The 13,627-nt window shown below is 44.9% G+C and overlaps 2 protein-coding genes across 2 annotated transcripts in view; one reads left to right on the top strand and one right to left on the bottom strand.

Moving 5' to 3' along the window:
- The first annotated feature begins 221 nt into the window (after window positions 1-221).
- LOC109924264 (tetratricopeptide repeat protein 19, mitochondrial) lies at window positions 222-12,339 on the top strand. The gene is made up of 8 exons (XM_048596210.1): window positions 222-429; window positions 2,508-2,618; window positions 4,574-4,612; window positions 4,811-4,867; window positions 5,457-5,518; window positions 8,547-8,641; window positions 11,633-11,787; window positions 12,244-12,339. The coding sequence occupies exons 1-8, from the start codon at window positions 223-225 to the stop codon at window positions 12,337-12,339; spliced, it is 822 nt and encodes a 273-aa protein (XP_048452167.1). The 5' UTR covers window position 222.
- A 155-nt stretch (window positions 12,340-12,494) lies between these two features.
- Window positions 12,495-13,627, bottom strand: part of riok3 (RIO kinase 3 (yeast)) — a 24,253-nt gene continuing 23,120 nt past the window's right edge. The window contains exon 10 of the mRNA XM_048596209.1: window positions 12,495-12,509. Coding sequence (XP_048452166.1) covers window positions 12,495-12,509 — 15 coding nt within the window. The remainder of the gene's footprint in view (window positions 12,510-13,627) is intronic.

The following is a 13,627-nucleotide window of genomic DNA, read 5'->3' as shown; positions in this document are numbered from 1 at the left end:
CCATTATACTCAGCATGCCAATCCACTTACTTCATTCTGGACTGTCTCATAATTGTGATCACCACCCAGCCCCCTTTTTTTTGTTTTCTCTGACATGCTGTTTTCTGATTTCCTTCTCTCCAGCATTTCTCACTGCCATCCAGTTGTTCTCGCGCCGTGAGAATGAGCAACAGGACCCTGAGGATGAGATCATCCTACTGATCAAAAAGTCCAAGGTTCAGAATGGTTTGCTTCTCACTCGCCCTTTATGCCAGCTCAAACTTTGTCATCTCATCAAAGCAGCCTGTGTGTGTGTGTGTGAGGCAAAGGACAATCATGACCCCCCCCTCCAAACCTCTGGACAGCAGTAGGTTCTCTGGCTCTCCATTCTGGTCCAAATGGCACCCACCCTCACCAGGAGGAATAAACTTATGGTGCCAGTGTCAGCAGGTATCAAATATAATAAAGCTGTCAATGTAACACCTTAATTTGAAAATGGAAGAAATCAAAAAACTTGGTAACTGTAAGCCAGTTACCTTAACAGCAGTTATTGGGAAAATGCTAGGGTCTTTTATAAAGGATGTAATAGCAGAGCATTTAGAAATATAATCAAGCAGTAGTAAGATGGCTTCATTAATGGGAAATCATGCCTGATAAGTTTTCTAGAATTCTTTGAGGTAATAATGAAGAGGATTAGATAAAGGGAAAATTGTGAATGTGATCTATTGGGATTTTCAGAAGGTGTTTGATAAGGTACCACACATAATGCTATTTAATAAGAGAAGGAGGCAGTATATTAGCATGGATAGAGAATTGGCTAACTAAAAATCAGTTTGTATAAGGGAGGGCATTTTCAGATGACAACCTGTAACTAGTAGAGTGCCATAGGGATCAATGCTGGGCCTGCAATTATTTGCAATATATCACAGAATTGTTATGGTGCAGAATGATGCCATTGGGTCCATCATGCCTGCGTCAGTTCCTCAAATGAACATTGTTATGTGGAACCGATCTCCTACCTTTTTTGCTCCCCCACACTCTTGCATGCTATTTATAGCCAAGTAATCACTGAATGCTGCCTCTACCATGTTTCCAGGCTGCACATTCCAGACCTTAACTATTCATTAGATGAAAAAGAATGAACTCGCATCACATTTGCTGCTTTTGCATGACTTCTAATTTACGCCATCTCATTTTCCTTCCTTTTACAAGTGGAAGGAGCTTCTCACTATCCACTTCTATCCACCCCTTTCATGATTTGTACTGTAGTCAAATTTGTGGACAGCGCAAAGATAGGTGGGAAGGCTAATAGTGAGGATGACACAAAGACTTTGCAGAGGCATATAGACAGGTTAAGCGAGTGGGCAAAAACTTTAGATGGAATATTATGTGGTGAAAATGTGAGGTCATGCACTTTGGCAGGAAGAATAGAGGAGGTGAATATTATTTAAATAGAGAAAGGCTGCAGAAAGCTACAGCACAGAGTTTGTGATTTCTCATGCACGAATCTCAAATTGCTAGCATCCAAGTTCAGCAGGTAATAGGGAAAACAAATGCAATCTTGGCCTTTTCTTTTACGAAGTGAATGGAGTATAAAAGTGGGAGACATTTTGCTAAAACTATACAAGGCCTATACAAGTCAGACCATAGTTGATCCTTGAAGCAGTTCTGAGCCCCTTACCCAATAAAAGGCACACTGGCATTGGAGACAGTTTAGAGAAGGTTCACTAGTTTGATCCTGGATAAGGAGGGACAGTCTTGTGAGATAGATTGAGTAGGTTGGGCCTGTACTCTGAAGTTTAGAAGAATAAGCAGGGACCTCCTGGAACATGCAAGGTTCTTAGGGTAGATGCAGAGAGGTTGTTTCCCCTGGAGGGCATAATTTCAAAATAAGGGGTTGCACATTTGAGACAGAGTTGAGGAAGAATTTCTTCTCTCAGATGATAGTGAACCTTTGGAATTCCTTCCAGAGTTTTAATCGGGTAGGGAATCAAGGGTTGTTGGGGAGAAGGAAGGAAAGTGGATTTGAGGATTATCAGTTCAGTCGGAGAAAACTTGATGGGTGAATGGTGTACCTCTGCTCCTAAGCCTTATGGTCTTAAAAGCAAAATACTGCAGATATTGGAGATCTGAAATAAAAACAAAATACTGGAGAAACTTGAGATCTGGCTGTATCTCTGGAGAGAGAAACAACATTTAGAGTCTGATATTACTCTTCTTCAGAACTCCCTAATATAGCTGGGAGGGGGTACGCGACTAAATCTGGAACCCTCTCCCTAACTCCCCCTGCACCTCCCCACAAAAGGCTGAGATGTTTGGAGAGATTGAAGGTACGGTTTTATGGTATTAACCAACTTCATGCTCTCTGTCCACAGTCAAGTTTGGAAAACCCACAACAGATGTTTGAGCAGTTTCCAAGCTGGTGCTCTGGGCTGTACAATTTTAGTGTAGCCTCTGGTTAGACATTGTTTCTGTATTGATGAGGGAGGTTGGTTGGCTCCCTGTTAACCTTCCCTGCCTCTCTACAGGTGAGTGCCATGACGGGGAAGCTGGAGGATGCTGACCGTTACTTGCACCAGGCACTAAAACTTGCCCAGCTGTCACAGAACAACCAGGCCATCACTTATACCTACACACAGGTAAGCAGCACAGGCCTGGGGTTCAAGGGCTATGGGGAGTCTATCCTGAGAGGTTTGAAGCTGCTGTCCCAGTGGGGGACAGCCTGTCAGGAGGGGGCACTGTTGTTCCAGTGTCTGTGGGACATGGAGCCTGTCAGGAGGGGGCTGTTATCCCAGTGCCTGGGGCGTGTGCAGCCTGTTGGGGTGGGGCAGTGAAGAGTGACCTCCAGCTGATCTCAGTCCACCCAGTGCTGTGACCCAGTCCTCATGGATGTTGGTTCCCTAGTTACAGGATCAGGAGATAGATTCTTCATGTTTTGTGGACATATCCGCCAGTGCAGACAAGCCATTGCCTGCTGAGCATTTGCTTGCTTCAGTTTTAGAGACTGCAGCTACAGGGTGTGAGCGACACTCTGTATGTTGTGTTTTAGTGACCAGCCATGTAGTTCCCGGGCCAATCTGGAAGTCACCCCTAAATCTTGATCAAGGTATACTCTAGAGATATGTTTACATTATCAAGGCCGATGCTTCATTGGCAGCGCCGAGGGAATGCCGTGCTGTCAGAGGGTCAAGACGGCTCACAAATGTTTCTAAGAATTGACTTCAAGTTGAAGATTTTTATTTGTTGCTAATCAGGACTGATACACAAGGATATTTTGCCTGCAGACTGTGGAGTCCTATGTGAGAGTGAATGTATCTTCTTGCATGATCAAATAAAGGACGTTATGTGCCTGACTGCTAATCATTCAATTTTAAGTATAGAAGGAAGCCATTGGACCGACTGTGTTGGTACTGGCTCGTGAACGAGCTCCCCAGTTAGTTCCATTCTCCAGCCCAATCTCTAAACTCATCAGTTTCAAATACATAAACAGCTCTCTTTTGAAACCTCCAATGGAATCTGCCTGCACCATTTCCCAGGCAGTGCATTCCAAATCCTAACAACTCTCTGAGTAAAGAAGTTTCTTCCCAGCTCTCTTGCTGATAGTCTTGAAATTGCAACCCCTAGTTACTGACCTACTATCTAGTGGAAACAAAATATCCTTCTTCACCCTTTTAAAATTGTTCATGATTTTGAACACCTCAATAAGATCTCCTCTTAATCTTCTCTACTCCATGGAGAATAAGCCCAATTTCTCTAATTTTTCTTTTCAATGAGCGTTTCTGGTGAATTCTTAATGCAATCAATATTTAGTGAGTGTTGTTGTACAGTTGAATTACATCTATTATTGTTGACTGTGTTCTGAGTTTTGCAGGCTTTGGATGCTCATGGAAGGATTAACACTGCCACATTAGAACAGTATCCAGTGCACACACTTTCCTCAGTAAAAGAAAGAGGCACAATTGATACAGTCAATCCCTACTACATCCCCACAGCAGGCATCTTACTAGCTTGCCTGTCTTGAATTTAATCTGTTAATAAGAGAGTTAACAGTTCCTGAAGAACCTCCACGCCAACATGACTGTGATCAATCAGCACCCTCTTGTATTCTGTATAAATCATTGCTTCCTTTGTTTAAGCAGTGTGCTCAGACATGGTATGAAACTGTTCTGAGGCATGTGGGATTGAGGGTAGGGACACCATCACTGCACAGCAAGGCTCTTTTGCTTCCCTTCTGAAGTTGGGTTTTCTTGCATATTAGTCCTGATGAGCAAGGTAGAAAGCTTCGACTCCACGTCTCATGTAGCAAAAGTCATTTCCCTCCGAGGTGATTACTGCACGTATTGTCTATATTTTGAGTGGACCATGTTTCTCTGATGCATATTCTCTCCTTCTCCCTCCTCCCTTCCCCCTCCCTCTTCTCTCTGTCTACACTTGTCTTTCTCTCCCTCATTCTGTCTCCCCTTCTCTCTGTCTCCTCCCTCTCCCCGCCTCACTCTGTCTTGTTTTCTCTTTCACACTTTCTGTCTCTCTCTCTGTCTCTGTGTCTCTTTCTGTACTCCTGTGCCCCCCGTCCCTCTGCCCTGATATTTTGCAGATGGCCAACCTGGCGTTTCTCCGAGGAGACCTACTTAATGTAAGTGATCGGAATGTTCAGTCCTGTCAAGCTTAAAACATCTCTGCCCTCCTCAGTCTCCAACCCATTTCCCGTCTTGTCCCCCTCTTCCTCCTCCTCCTCCTCCTTCTCCTCTCTGTCTCCCTATTTCCTCTTGGATCTAGCTTGTTTTGTTAAACAATCAGTTCTCATCTCTTTTTTTTCTCTCTAACTCTTTAGGCTGAGAAACTTTTCAAAGCAGCAATGAGCCAGCTCTTACAAGCTGGGACTCCAGAGGTAAATATCTTTATAATTTGAGCTGTGCCAGATCAAAAACAGTATTCATTCGTGGGCTGTGGGGGCAGGCATTTATTACCTGTCCCTAATTGCCCTTGAGAAGGTGGTGGTGAGCTGCCTTCTTGAACTGCTGGAGTTGTTGTGGTGTACGTAGACACCCAATGCCCTAAGAAAGGGAATTCCAGGATTTTGACCCAGCGACACTGAAGGAACGGCGATATATTTCCAAGTCAGGATGGTGAGGGGTTTGGAGGGAAACTTGCAGGGGGTAGTGTTCCCAAGTATCTGCTGCCCTTGTCCTTCTAGATGGAAGTGGTTGTGGATTTGGAAGGTGCTGTCTGAGGATCTTTGGTGAATTTCTGCAGTACATCTTGTAGATGGTACGCACTGCTGGTAATGAGCGTCGGTGGTGGAGGGAGTGGATGCTTTGTCCTGAATGGTGTCAAGCTTCTTGTGTGTTGGGTACAGTGTTGGCTACTGCCTGTGGCCACTGTTCCTGTTGTGAGATCACTGAAACTTTTAACAAAGCAGAGTGATGAGTAGAAAACGTAGATGGTGATTTGTAACTCCTTCCCTCTTGATCACACAGGATGATAATGCAATGATTGAGATGTCCCTCAAGTTGTGCAGCATCTACGTGACCACTGAACAGTGAGTACACCAGCAGCAAACCAGACGCCTCGAACTTTAGCAATCCCTTTGCCACCCCTCCTTCCACTTTCCCACAGGCACTGGTGTACATGATTCATGGGCACAGGCTCTTCCTGCGGGCATTTAATCCACTCCCCCTGCCAGGACAGTGCCCCTGCTCAGTCTACAGCATCCACATGGGAGGCAAGAGTGACTGCTCGAGCGACTCTCTGACAACTTGCCTGGCACTGTCACTTTCATGTGTACCCAGCTTTGGTGAGTGCTACTGCATAGTTTGCTGAGATCTCTTCTCCATCCCTGATCCTGCACCCCATTCCTGCTCTGAGTATAATGTCAGGACTGCAGACTGACTGAGGGGAAAGAACTGTGACCAATCAGATGGTCACCATATTGTTGTGGAGATGACTAGGTGCTTAAACGTAGTCTCGGCCTTTAGCTGAAAGCTCAGTTGCAAGTCACTGACAGTTGACTGTTAGTGTTGAGTTTCTCCAGCACTCTGTTGGTTGAAGCAAAATATTGTTAATTTCATCCATGATTTCTTATTCTCTACTATCAACTCCCCATTCACACTCTCTAAAGGATCAATACTCGCCTTATTTACTCTTTTCTTTCCTTTTAAATACCTGCAGAAGCTTTTGGTGTTTGTTTTATGTTTCAAACTAGCTTCCTTTCATACTTAGTTTCTCCTGAATAATCTTGTAGCTGTTCTCTACCATTCTTTATGTTCTGTCCAGTCATCTGACCTGTCACACACCTTTGTGCAGTTATATGCTTTTTCCTTAAGCTTGATGCTTTTGTTAACTTCTTTAGTTAACCACAGATGGCAGTATCTCCCTCAGAATTTTTCTTTACAGTAAGTAATTGTTTATTCGGAGCATCTGAAATCATAGAATCACAGAATCCCGTGAGTGCGGATAGAGGCCATTCAGCCCATCAAACTTGCACTGATCTTCCAAAGAGTATCTCACCCAGACCCAGCCCCCAGCCTATTCCCGTAACTTCATGTGTACCATAGTTAACCCACCTAACCTGTACATCCCTGGATACTATGGGCAATTTACGGTGGCTAATCCACCTAACCTGCACGTCTTTGGACTGTGGGAGGAACCTGGAGCAAACCCACGCAGACACGGGGAGAGTGTGCAAACTCCACACAGACATTGTTTTCTGTGGAGGCTGGAATTGAACCTGGGTCCTCGGTGCTGTGAGGCAGCAGTGCTAATCACTGTGCCACCCTTAACAGAACAATCCCTTTAAATGCCTGCCACTGAGTCTCTATTGATCTATTAACACCTCAGATCCCAGTTTGCTTCAGCTAGCACAGCTTTCTTGCCTATTTAGTTGCCTTTATTTAGGTTTAAAATGCTAGTCTTGGATGACTCTTCTCCCTTTCAAACCGGGAGTACAGTTCACTCTCAATGCTAGTTACAACTGCTGAGGGTTGTCTTAACTCTGAGGCCACTAACTAATCCTGTCACATGCAATACCAAGTCTAATATAACCTACTAACCTGCTCTCTGGTTGGATCCAGAATGAGCTGCTCTAAGAAACTTCCTGGAAAGCACTCAATGAATCCACACCCTGGCTACCATTTCAAATCAAGTTTTCCAGTTAATATATAAATTAAAGTCCCTCATGATGATTGCTGTCCTTATCACAATCACCCAATATTTCACGTCCTTCGATTTGATGTAATCTTTCACTTCTTTCATTAACCATGATTGATTCACCTTTCCCTTTGGGTTATAGAAATAAGGAGGAAGAGTAGGCCATTCGGTCCTTTCAGTCTGCTGCACCATTCAGTGTGTTCATGGTTCAAGTCTCTATTCAACACCATATTCCTGCTTTCTCCTCATATCCCTGATGGCTTTAAAATCTAAAAATGTGTCTATCCCTTTCTTGAATATAATTGGGTCGTAGAGGAACGTACATCTGTTGTAGACAATGCGATGCTTCTTTAACTACTAGCTATTGCCTAACATAGAACATAGAACAGTACAGCACAGTACAGGCCCTTCGGCCCACGATGTTGTGCCGACCTATTATCCTACTAAGATCAATCTACCCTGCATACCCTACATTTTACTATCCTCCATGTGCCTATCCAAGAGTCGCTTAAAAGTCTCTAAAGTATCTGACTCCACCACCACGGCCGGCAGCACATTCCACACATCCACCACTCTCTGTGTAAAGAACCTAGCTCTGCTATCTCCCCATATCTTCCTCCAACCACCTTACAATTATGCCCCCTCGTAATAGTCATTTCCGCCCTGGGGAAAAGTGGATAATATAGTGTTTGTCACAGTATCTGCAGGGAATCTTGTATATCTTGTGTATGACATTGATCCTGTCTATATATCAACCCCACGACAACTGCTCGCCCGAACCAAAGACCCACTACCCACTATGGTCAGGACCAATGTCATATACAAGATTCCCAGTAGAGACTGTGACAAACACTACATCTTTTAAACAGGAAGGAAATTAACAACAAGGGTACACAAACACCAATTGGCTGCAAAAAGACACGACCAATACTCACTCATCTCAATCCACATGGATAAGGAGAACCACCAATTCGATTGGGACAACACCAAAATCCTGGGACAAGCAAAGCAGAGACAAGCACAGGAATTTCTAGAAGCCTGGTACTCCACGAAGAAAGCCATCAACAAACACATAGAACTCGAACCCATATACACTCCACTGTGAGGAAAAACCGGAAGTGAGATAATCCAGCTCAACAGACTCCAGAGTTCAAATAACAGGCGGGAAAACACAACAGCGCTTTATTGGAGGCTCCACTGATGATGTTACCCGGCAGGGTAATGAAACGTTTGTGGAAAAACAACGAACCAGCTCGGCAAGCCAACCAACCACAACACTCTATTAATTCTTCCTCCCCAGCATCAGAGCTGACTTGGTTGATCCAGCTCTATCCGTACTTTGAGTCACCCATCATTACTGTTACCTGCTCACATGGATAATATTGTGTGAGCCATTTTAATGTTCCTTTCTCCTTTTACAGGCATGGCTTAGCTGTTGAGGGCTATAAGTGGTGCATTGAGACATTGGAGGAGAAAGTTCAGAGAGAGAAGGATGTTCCTGAAGTATCCTTGTCAGGTAGGATTGTCTATTGACGGAATCAAAGCCATTGCAACATTTTAGTCTGGAGAAAGTGCATGGATTGATGCCTGTCATCACCTGTGCACCATGTGGATTTCAGTGGCTCGGGAAGGCAGCTCACCACCATCACTACCTCAAGGGTGGTTAGGGGTAAATGAGTAATAAATGCTGACCCAGTCACCAATATCCTCATCTTGAGAATGAATGGCAGCTAAAGGCTGCCCTCTGCTGTTTACATACACATATAACACACACTGTCCATCCCACACACGCACACACAAATGAAGAGGTGAATTTGTATTTTCAGATACATTCTATTTTGTTCAGAAAGCGCACAATTTATAGACAGTCAGTCAATGTGGTGTTTTATAAATCCCTACTTTAGAAATAAAAACAGTCTGACTCCAAACCAAAGCACAAACAGATTCTAAACAAGGCCTCACACCTAACTTGCATTGTCTGACCTAAAATGTCACCTCTTCTTTACACCAGTAAAACCTTTCATTCACTCAGGGCTGACTTGAAAGGAATTTGGTGATTTACATATACATATTAATCAATTAAAATCTTCAAACTGATTAAAGATTTAACAGCATCTTAGGTTTCTTTAGTCCATCCTCAGCAATGGTGTGACCCTTTGAACATAGAACATAGAATAGTACAGTACAGTACAGGGCCTTCGGCCCACGATGTTGTGCCGAACTTTTACCTTAAACCTAAGATCTATCTAACCTCCACCCCTACCTTATACTATCATCCACACGCCTATCTAATAGCTGCTTAAATGCCCCTAATGAGGCCGACTCCACTACCCTCTCCGGCAATGCATTCCACACCCCTACCACTGTCTGAGTAAAGAACCTACCTCTGACGTCTCCCCTATATCAACCTCCACTCACTTTGATCTTTTACTTATAAATTCTGTGTCTGATACTACCTCTCTCACTAACACCTGAAGGAGGAGTGAGGCTCCGAAAACTTGTGTTTTCAAATATACCTATTGGACTATAACCTGGTATTTTGTGATTTCTGACCTTGTTAACCCCAGTATAGTGAGTGAGATCTTGCCTGGTTTGTTGCAGGTAAGTCATGAAGTCCAGATAGAGAATTATCACCATTTGCCTGTTAGTGTCTTGAGTGTCTCTATACCACCCCTGTGCTCTGGGATTAGCTGTGCTTAGCTCAGCGCTGTGTATACTCGAAACCCTTGGATTGACTTTATGTTTAATGGTTTGTGTTATGTGAGAGTTGCTGGCTCTTACCCCTAGTTGCCCCTTGAAAAGGTGGTGCAGAAGACTGCTGCAGTCCATGTGCTGTAGTTGTCATAGAATCCCCACAGTGTGGAAATAGGACATTCAGCCAACAAGTCCACACAGACTTTCTGAAGACCACCCAAACCCATCCCCTAATCTTGTCCCTGTATTTCCTATAGCTACTGCACCTAACCTATATGTCCCTGAGCACTATGGACAATTTAGCATGGCCAGTCCACATAACCTGCACCTCTTTGGACTGTGGGATGAAACCGGACCACCCAGCGGAAACGCATGCAGACATGGGGAGAGCATGCAGACTCCACATAGACAGTCGCGTGAGGATGGGTTCAAACCCAGGTCCCTGGCACGATGAAGCAGCAGTGCTAACCACTGAGCCACCACGCCACCCAATCATTAGTTAGACCCATCATTCTAGTGGGCAGGGAATTCCAGGATTTTGACCTAGTAACATCGAAGGAACGGCGACATATTTCCAAATCAGGATGGTGAATGGTTTGGAGGGGAACTTGTAGTGGGTGATGTTCCCATGTATCTACTGCCCATGTCCTTCTGGATGGAAGTATTTGTGAGTTTGGAAGGTGCTGTCTGAGGAGCCTTGGTGAATTTCTGCAGTGAATCTTGTAGGTAGCACACACTGCTGCTAGTGTGTACTGGTGTTGATGGTGGTGAATGGGGAGGTGATGGTCTCGTGGGATAATTGTTAAACTACTAATCCAGAGACCTAGGCAATGTTCTGAGGACATAGAAGTGAATCCTGCCATGGCAGATGGTGGAATTTGAGTTTAATAAAAATCTTTAATTAAGAGTCTAATGGTTAACATGAAAGCCATTGTTGACTGTCCCACTTCAGAATGTCTTTTAGCCATTCTGAGACATCTTTGATTCTAACGCCTGGGGTGTGGCACACTATCCTGGAGTGTTGATTGCAGCTGCACAACCATCTATCTGTTCCCTGAAATTGAATCTCCCGTTACTGTGGCATTTCTGCTTGTTTTCTTGCTTTCCAATACAGCAGAGCCAACTATGGTCAGTGAGTTTGGCTGCTACTACTTTCCTCTAAGACCATGCCCCTGACACTGTCTAAAACGTTATATTATCTGTTTTGTAGGGGAATGGCCACTGGGGATTTCTGCACTGTCTGCCTTGTTCTTTAACTCTTTCTGATGGTCATCCATTCCTGTGGAGTGACCACCTCTGTGTGCGTGCTCTCCGTGATACTGTCAGCCTCATGGCCACAGTCCTCAGCCGCTGTTCCAACTCTGAAAATCGGGCTTCCAAGAACTGCAGCTGGAGACACTTCCTGTACACATGCTGGCTCTGGGCACCGGAACTGTGCCTGACCTCCCACACAGAGCAGGAGGAGCACAACCCAAAAATAAGACTGTTGGAGGATCAGTGCTGAGGGAGCGCCACACTGTCGGAGGGCCAATTGTGAGGGAGCGCCCCAAGGTCAGAGTGGCATTCGGGTCTGTTGGCACATTTAAAAATGCGGCAAGTGCTCCAATGCTATCGGGCCCATATTTACATCAGTGGCACTAAATTTGGTTATTTAATCGTTATTACATCACTGTGGGAGCTTACTGTGCAGAAAATGGTTGCTGCTTTTCCCGCATAATCACTGTGACGCTGTTTCTAAATGCTGGAAAGTGCATTGGGATATTCTGAGTAATGCAGTGGTTGCTGTAGTGACACACTTGTGTTTGTTTTCCAGCTGCTGAGAAGGACAATACCCGCCTGCTCTTGGGGATGTGCTTGGACTCGTGCGCTCGCTACATGACGAGCCAGAAGCAGCTGGTGTTAGCAGAGAGTCTGTATGAGCAGGCACTGGCGATCTCTCAGCAAGTGCAGGGGGAGACTCACCCACAGGTAATAAAGAGCCTGATGGGCTGCAGTGGTTCTCCCCAGCACTGCATGCCTGTTCTGTCACGTTTAATCTCTGTCTGCACATACATGCTGTCTCACTGTCCGATTTCCTGACCCTCTGTGATTTATCCCATCATCATCTGACAGATACATGGAATGATTTGTGTGGTTTTCATCTGGAATAACATCCACACTTTGATTATTTTGGCTATTTGCCTCCAGCCCACTATCTGGGAGGCTGTTTACTTGGTTAGTTATCTAGATATGGAAAGACCAGTGTTTGCTGCATATCATTAGGTACTGCAGAGCCGCATTGTTTAACCCTGCGTGGCTCTAACCAAACTGGTGCCAGACCTCAGAAACCTGGGAATGTGGAAGAGAAATTGCTGGAAATACTCTGCAAATGCAGAGAAAGAAATTGAGTAAACATTTCAGCTATGACCATTCAACATTTGAAAGGTTGTCGGTAAATCATTAATGGTAGCAGTATCCGTTAACAAAGTGTTTGGGAATCTGCACGTTATAAATGGAGGCACAGAATACAAATCCAAATAGTTCAAACAAGTCTTTATCTAACCCTCAGCTGGAGTCTTTTTTTATTCATTCATGGGATGTGGATGTTGCTGTCTGTTGCCTATCCCGAACTGAGTGACTTGCTTGGCCATTTCAGAAGGCAGTATAGAATTAGCCACACTGCTGTGGGCCTGAAGTCACATGTAGGCCAGCTGTGAAAATGGAAAGGGTATAAAGTATAGATAGGGTAAGAACGACAGATGTAAATGTTTAAAGGATGTTAGGAAATCAGCTGGATTTTTATGACTATTGACAGTGTTTCTATGGCCAGTATTAAATTAATTCAAATTTCACCATCTGCCATGGGGTATTTGAACCCTCTCAGTGACAAGTCCAGAGTGATTACCACCATCTCCCTCAGTATTGTGTGCAGTTCTAGATGTTGACCTTCAACAAGGATATCAAGGCTTTGGGGAAGGGATAGAGGCGGATTACTAGATTAGGAACAGAGCTGAGGGACTTTAGATGATGTGGAGAGACTGAAGAGGAGGCTAATAGGAGATTGAGTAGAAATGCTTAAAATCACGACGGGATGAGATGAGGAGAAATCTGTAGCTGAATGAGTTGCGAATGAGAGGGTTCTGGTCTGAAACATTCAACAAAAGAATCGGGTACAATGAGAGTTCTTTTTCAATCAGACAGTTGTGATTTTGAATACGCTGCCTGAAAGGTCAGCTGCAACAGATTCAAGTGTAACTTTGAAAAGGGAATTGGCTGAGTACTTGAAGATGAAGAAAATATTGTGAGATGTGGGACAGAGTTGGGGAGTGGGACAAAAGAACCAGTCATTGAGTGAGTCGGCACAATCTTGATGGGCAGAATAGCTACCTGTGATGGTTTTGCTATTTGATGACTCCTGAGCTCAGAGTCTTACAGTATAACTCTTGGATATGAAGTTGTATCATTCCACTCCCACCCATTAACTTGCACAGATGCCTCTGTGTTTTTGCCACTGACTCTGTCCTTTCTCTCTTCCACGCGACTCTCTCTCCCTCCCTGCTTGTTCTCTCCCTTCCCTGTTTTCTCTCTCTCTCTCTTTCTCCGTCTCTCGCCGCCTCCTCCTCCCCTGTCTCTCGCCCCCTCCTCCCCCCGTCTCTCTCCGCCCCCACCCCATCCTTTCCTGTCCCCCACTCGCTTGCTCTCTCCCTCCCCCTGCTCACGCTCTCTCTGTCCCTTCCCCCCGCTCGCGCTCACTCTCCCTCCCTTCCCCCCGCTCGCGCTCACTCTCCCTCCCTTCCCCCCGCTCGCGCTCACTCTCCCTCCCTTCCCC

The sequence above is a fragment of the Rhincodon typus genome, chromosome 4, assembly GCF_021869965.1.
Source record: "Rhincodon typus isolate 14 chromosome 4, sRhiTyp1.1, whole genome shotgun sequence".
NCBI lineage: Eukaryota > Metazoa > Chordata > Chondrichthyes > Orectolobiformes > Rhincodontidae > Rhincodon > Rhincodon typus.
Note: the sequence above shows the minus strand (reverse complement) of the source record. Positions and strands in the feature narration are given on the sequence as shown.

Excerpts from the sequence above, each read along its gene's own strand:
- LOC109924264 (XM_048596210.1), top strand. The coding sequence starts at position 223 with ATGGTTTGCTTCTCACTCGCCCTTTATGCCAGCTCAAACTTTGTCATC. Across the intron at positions 4,613-4,810 it reads TCCGAGGAGACCTACTTAAT|GCTGAGAAACTTTTCAAAGC; the intron begins GTAAGTGATCGG and ends CTAACTCTTTAG. Across the intron at positions 11,788-12,243 it reads AGGGGGAGACTCACCCACAG|GTTGTCGGTAAATCATTAAT; the intron begins GTAATAAAGAGC and ends AACATTTGAAAG.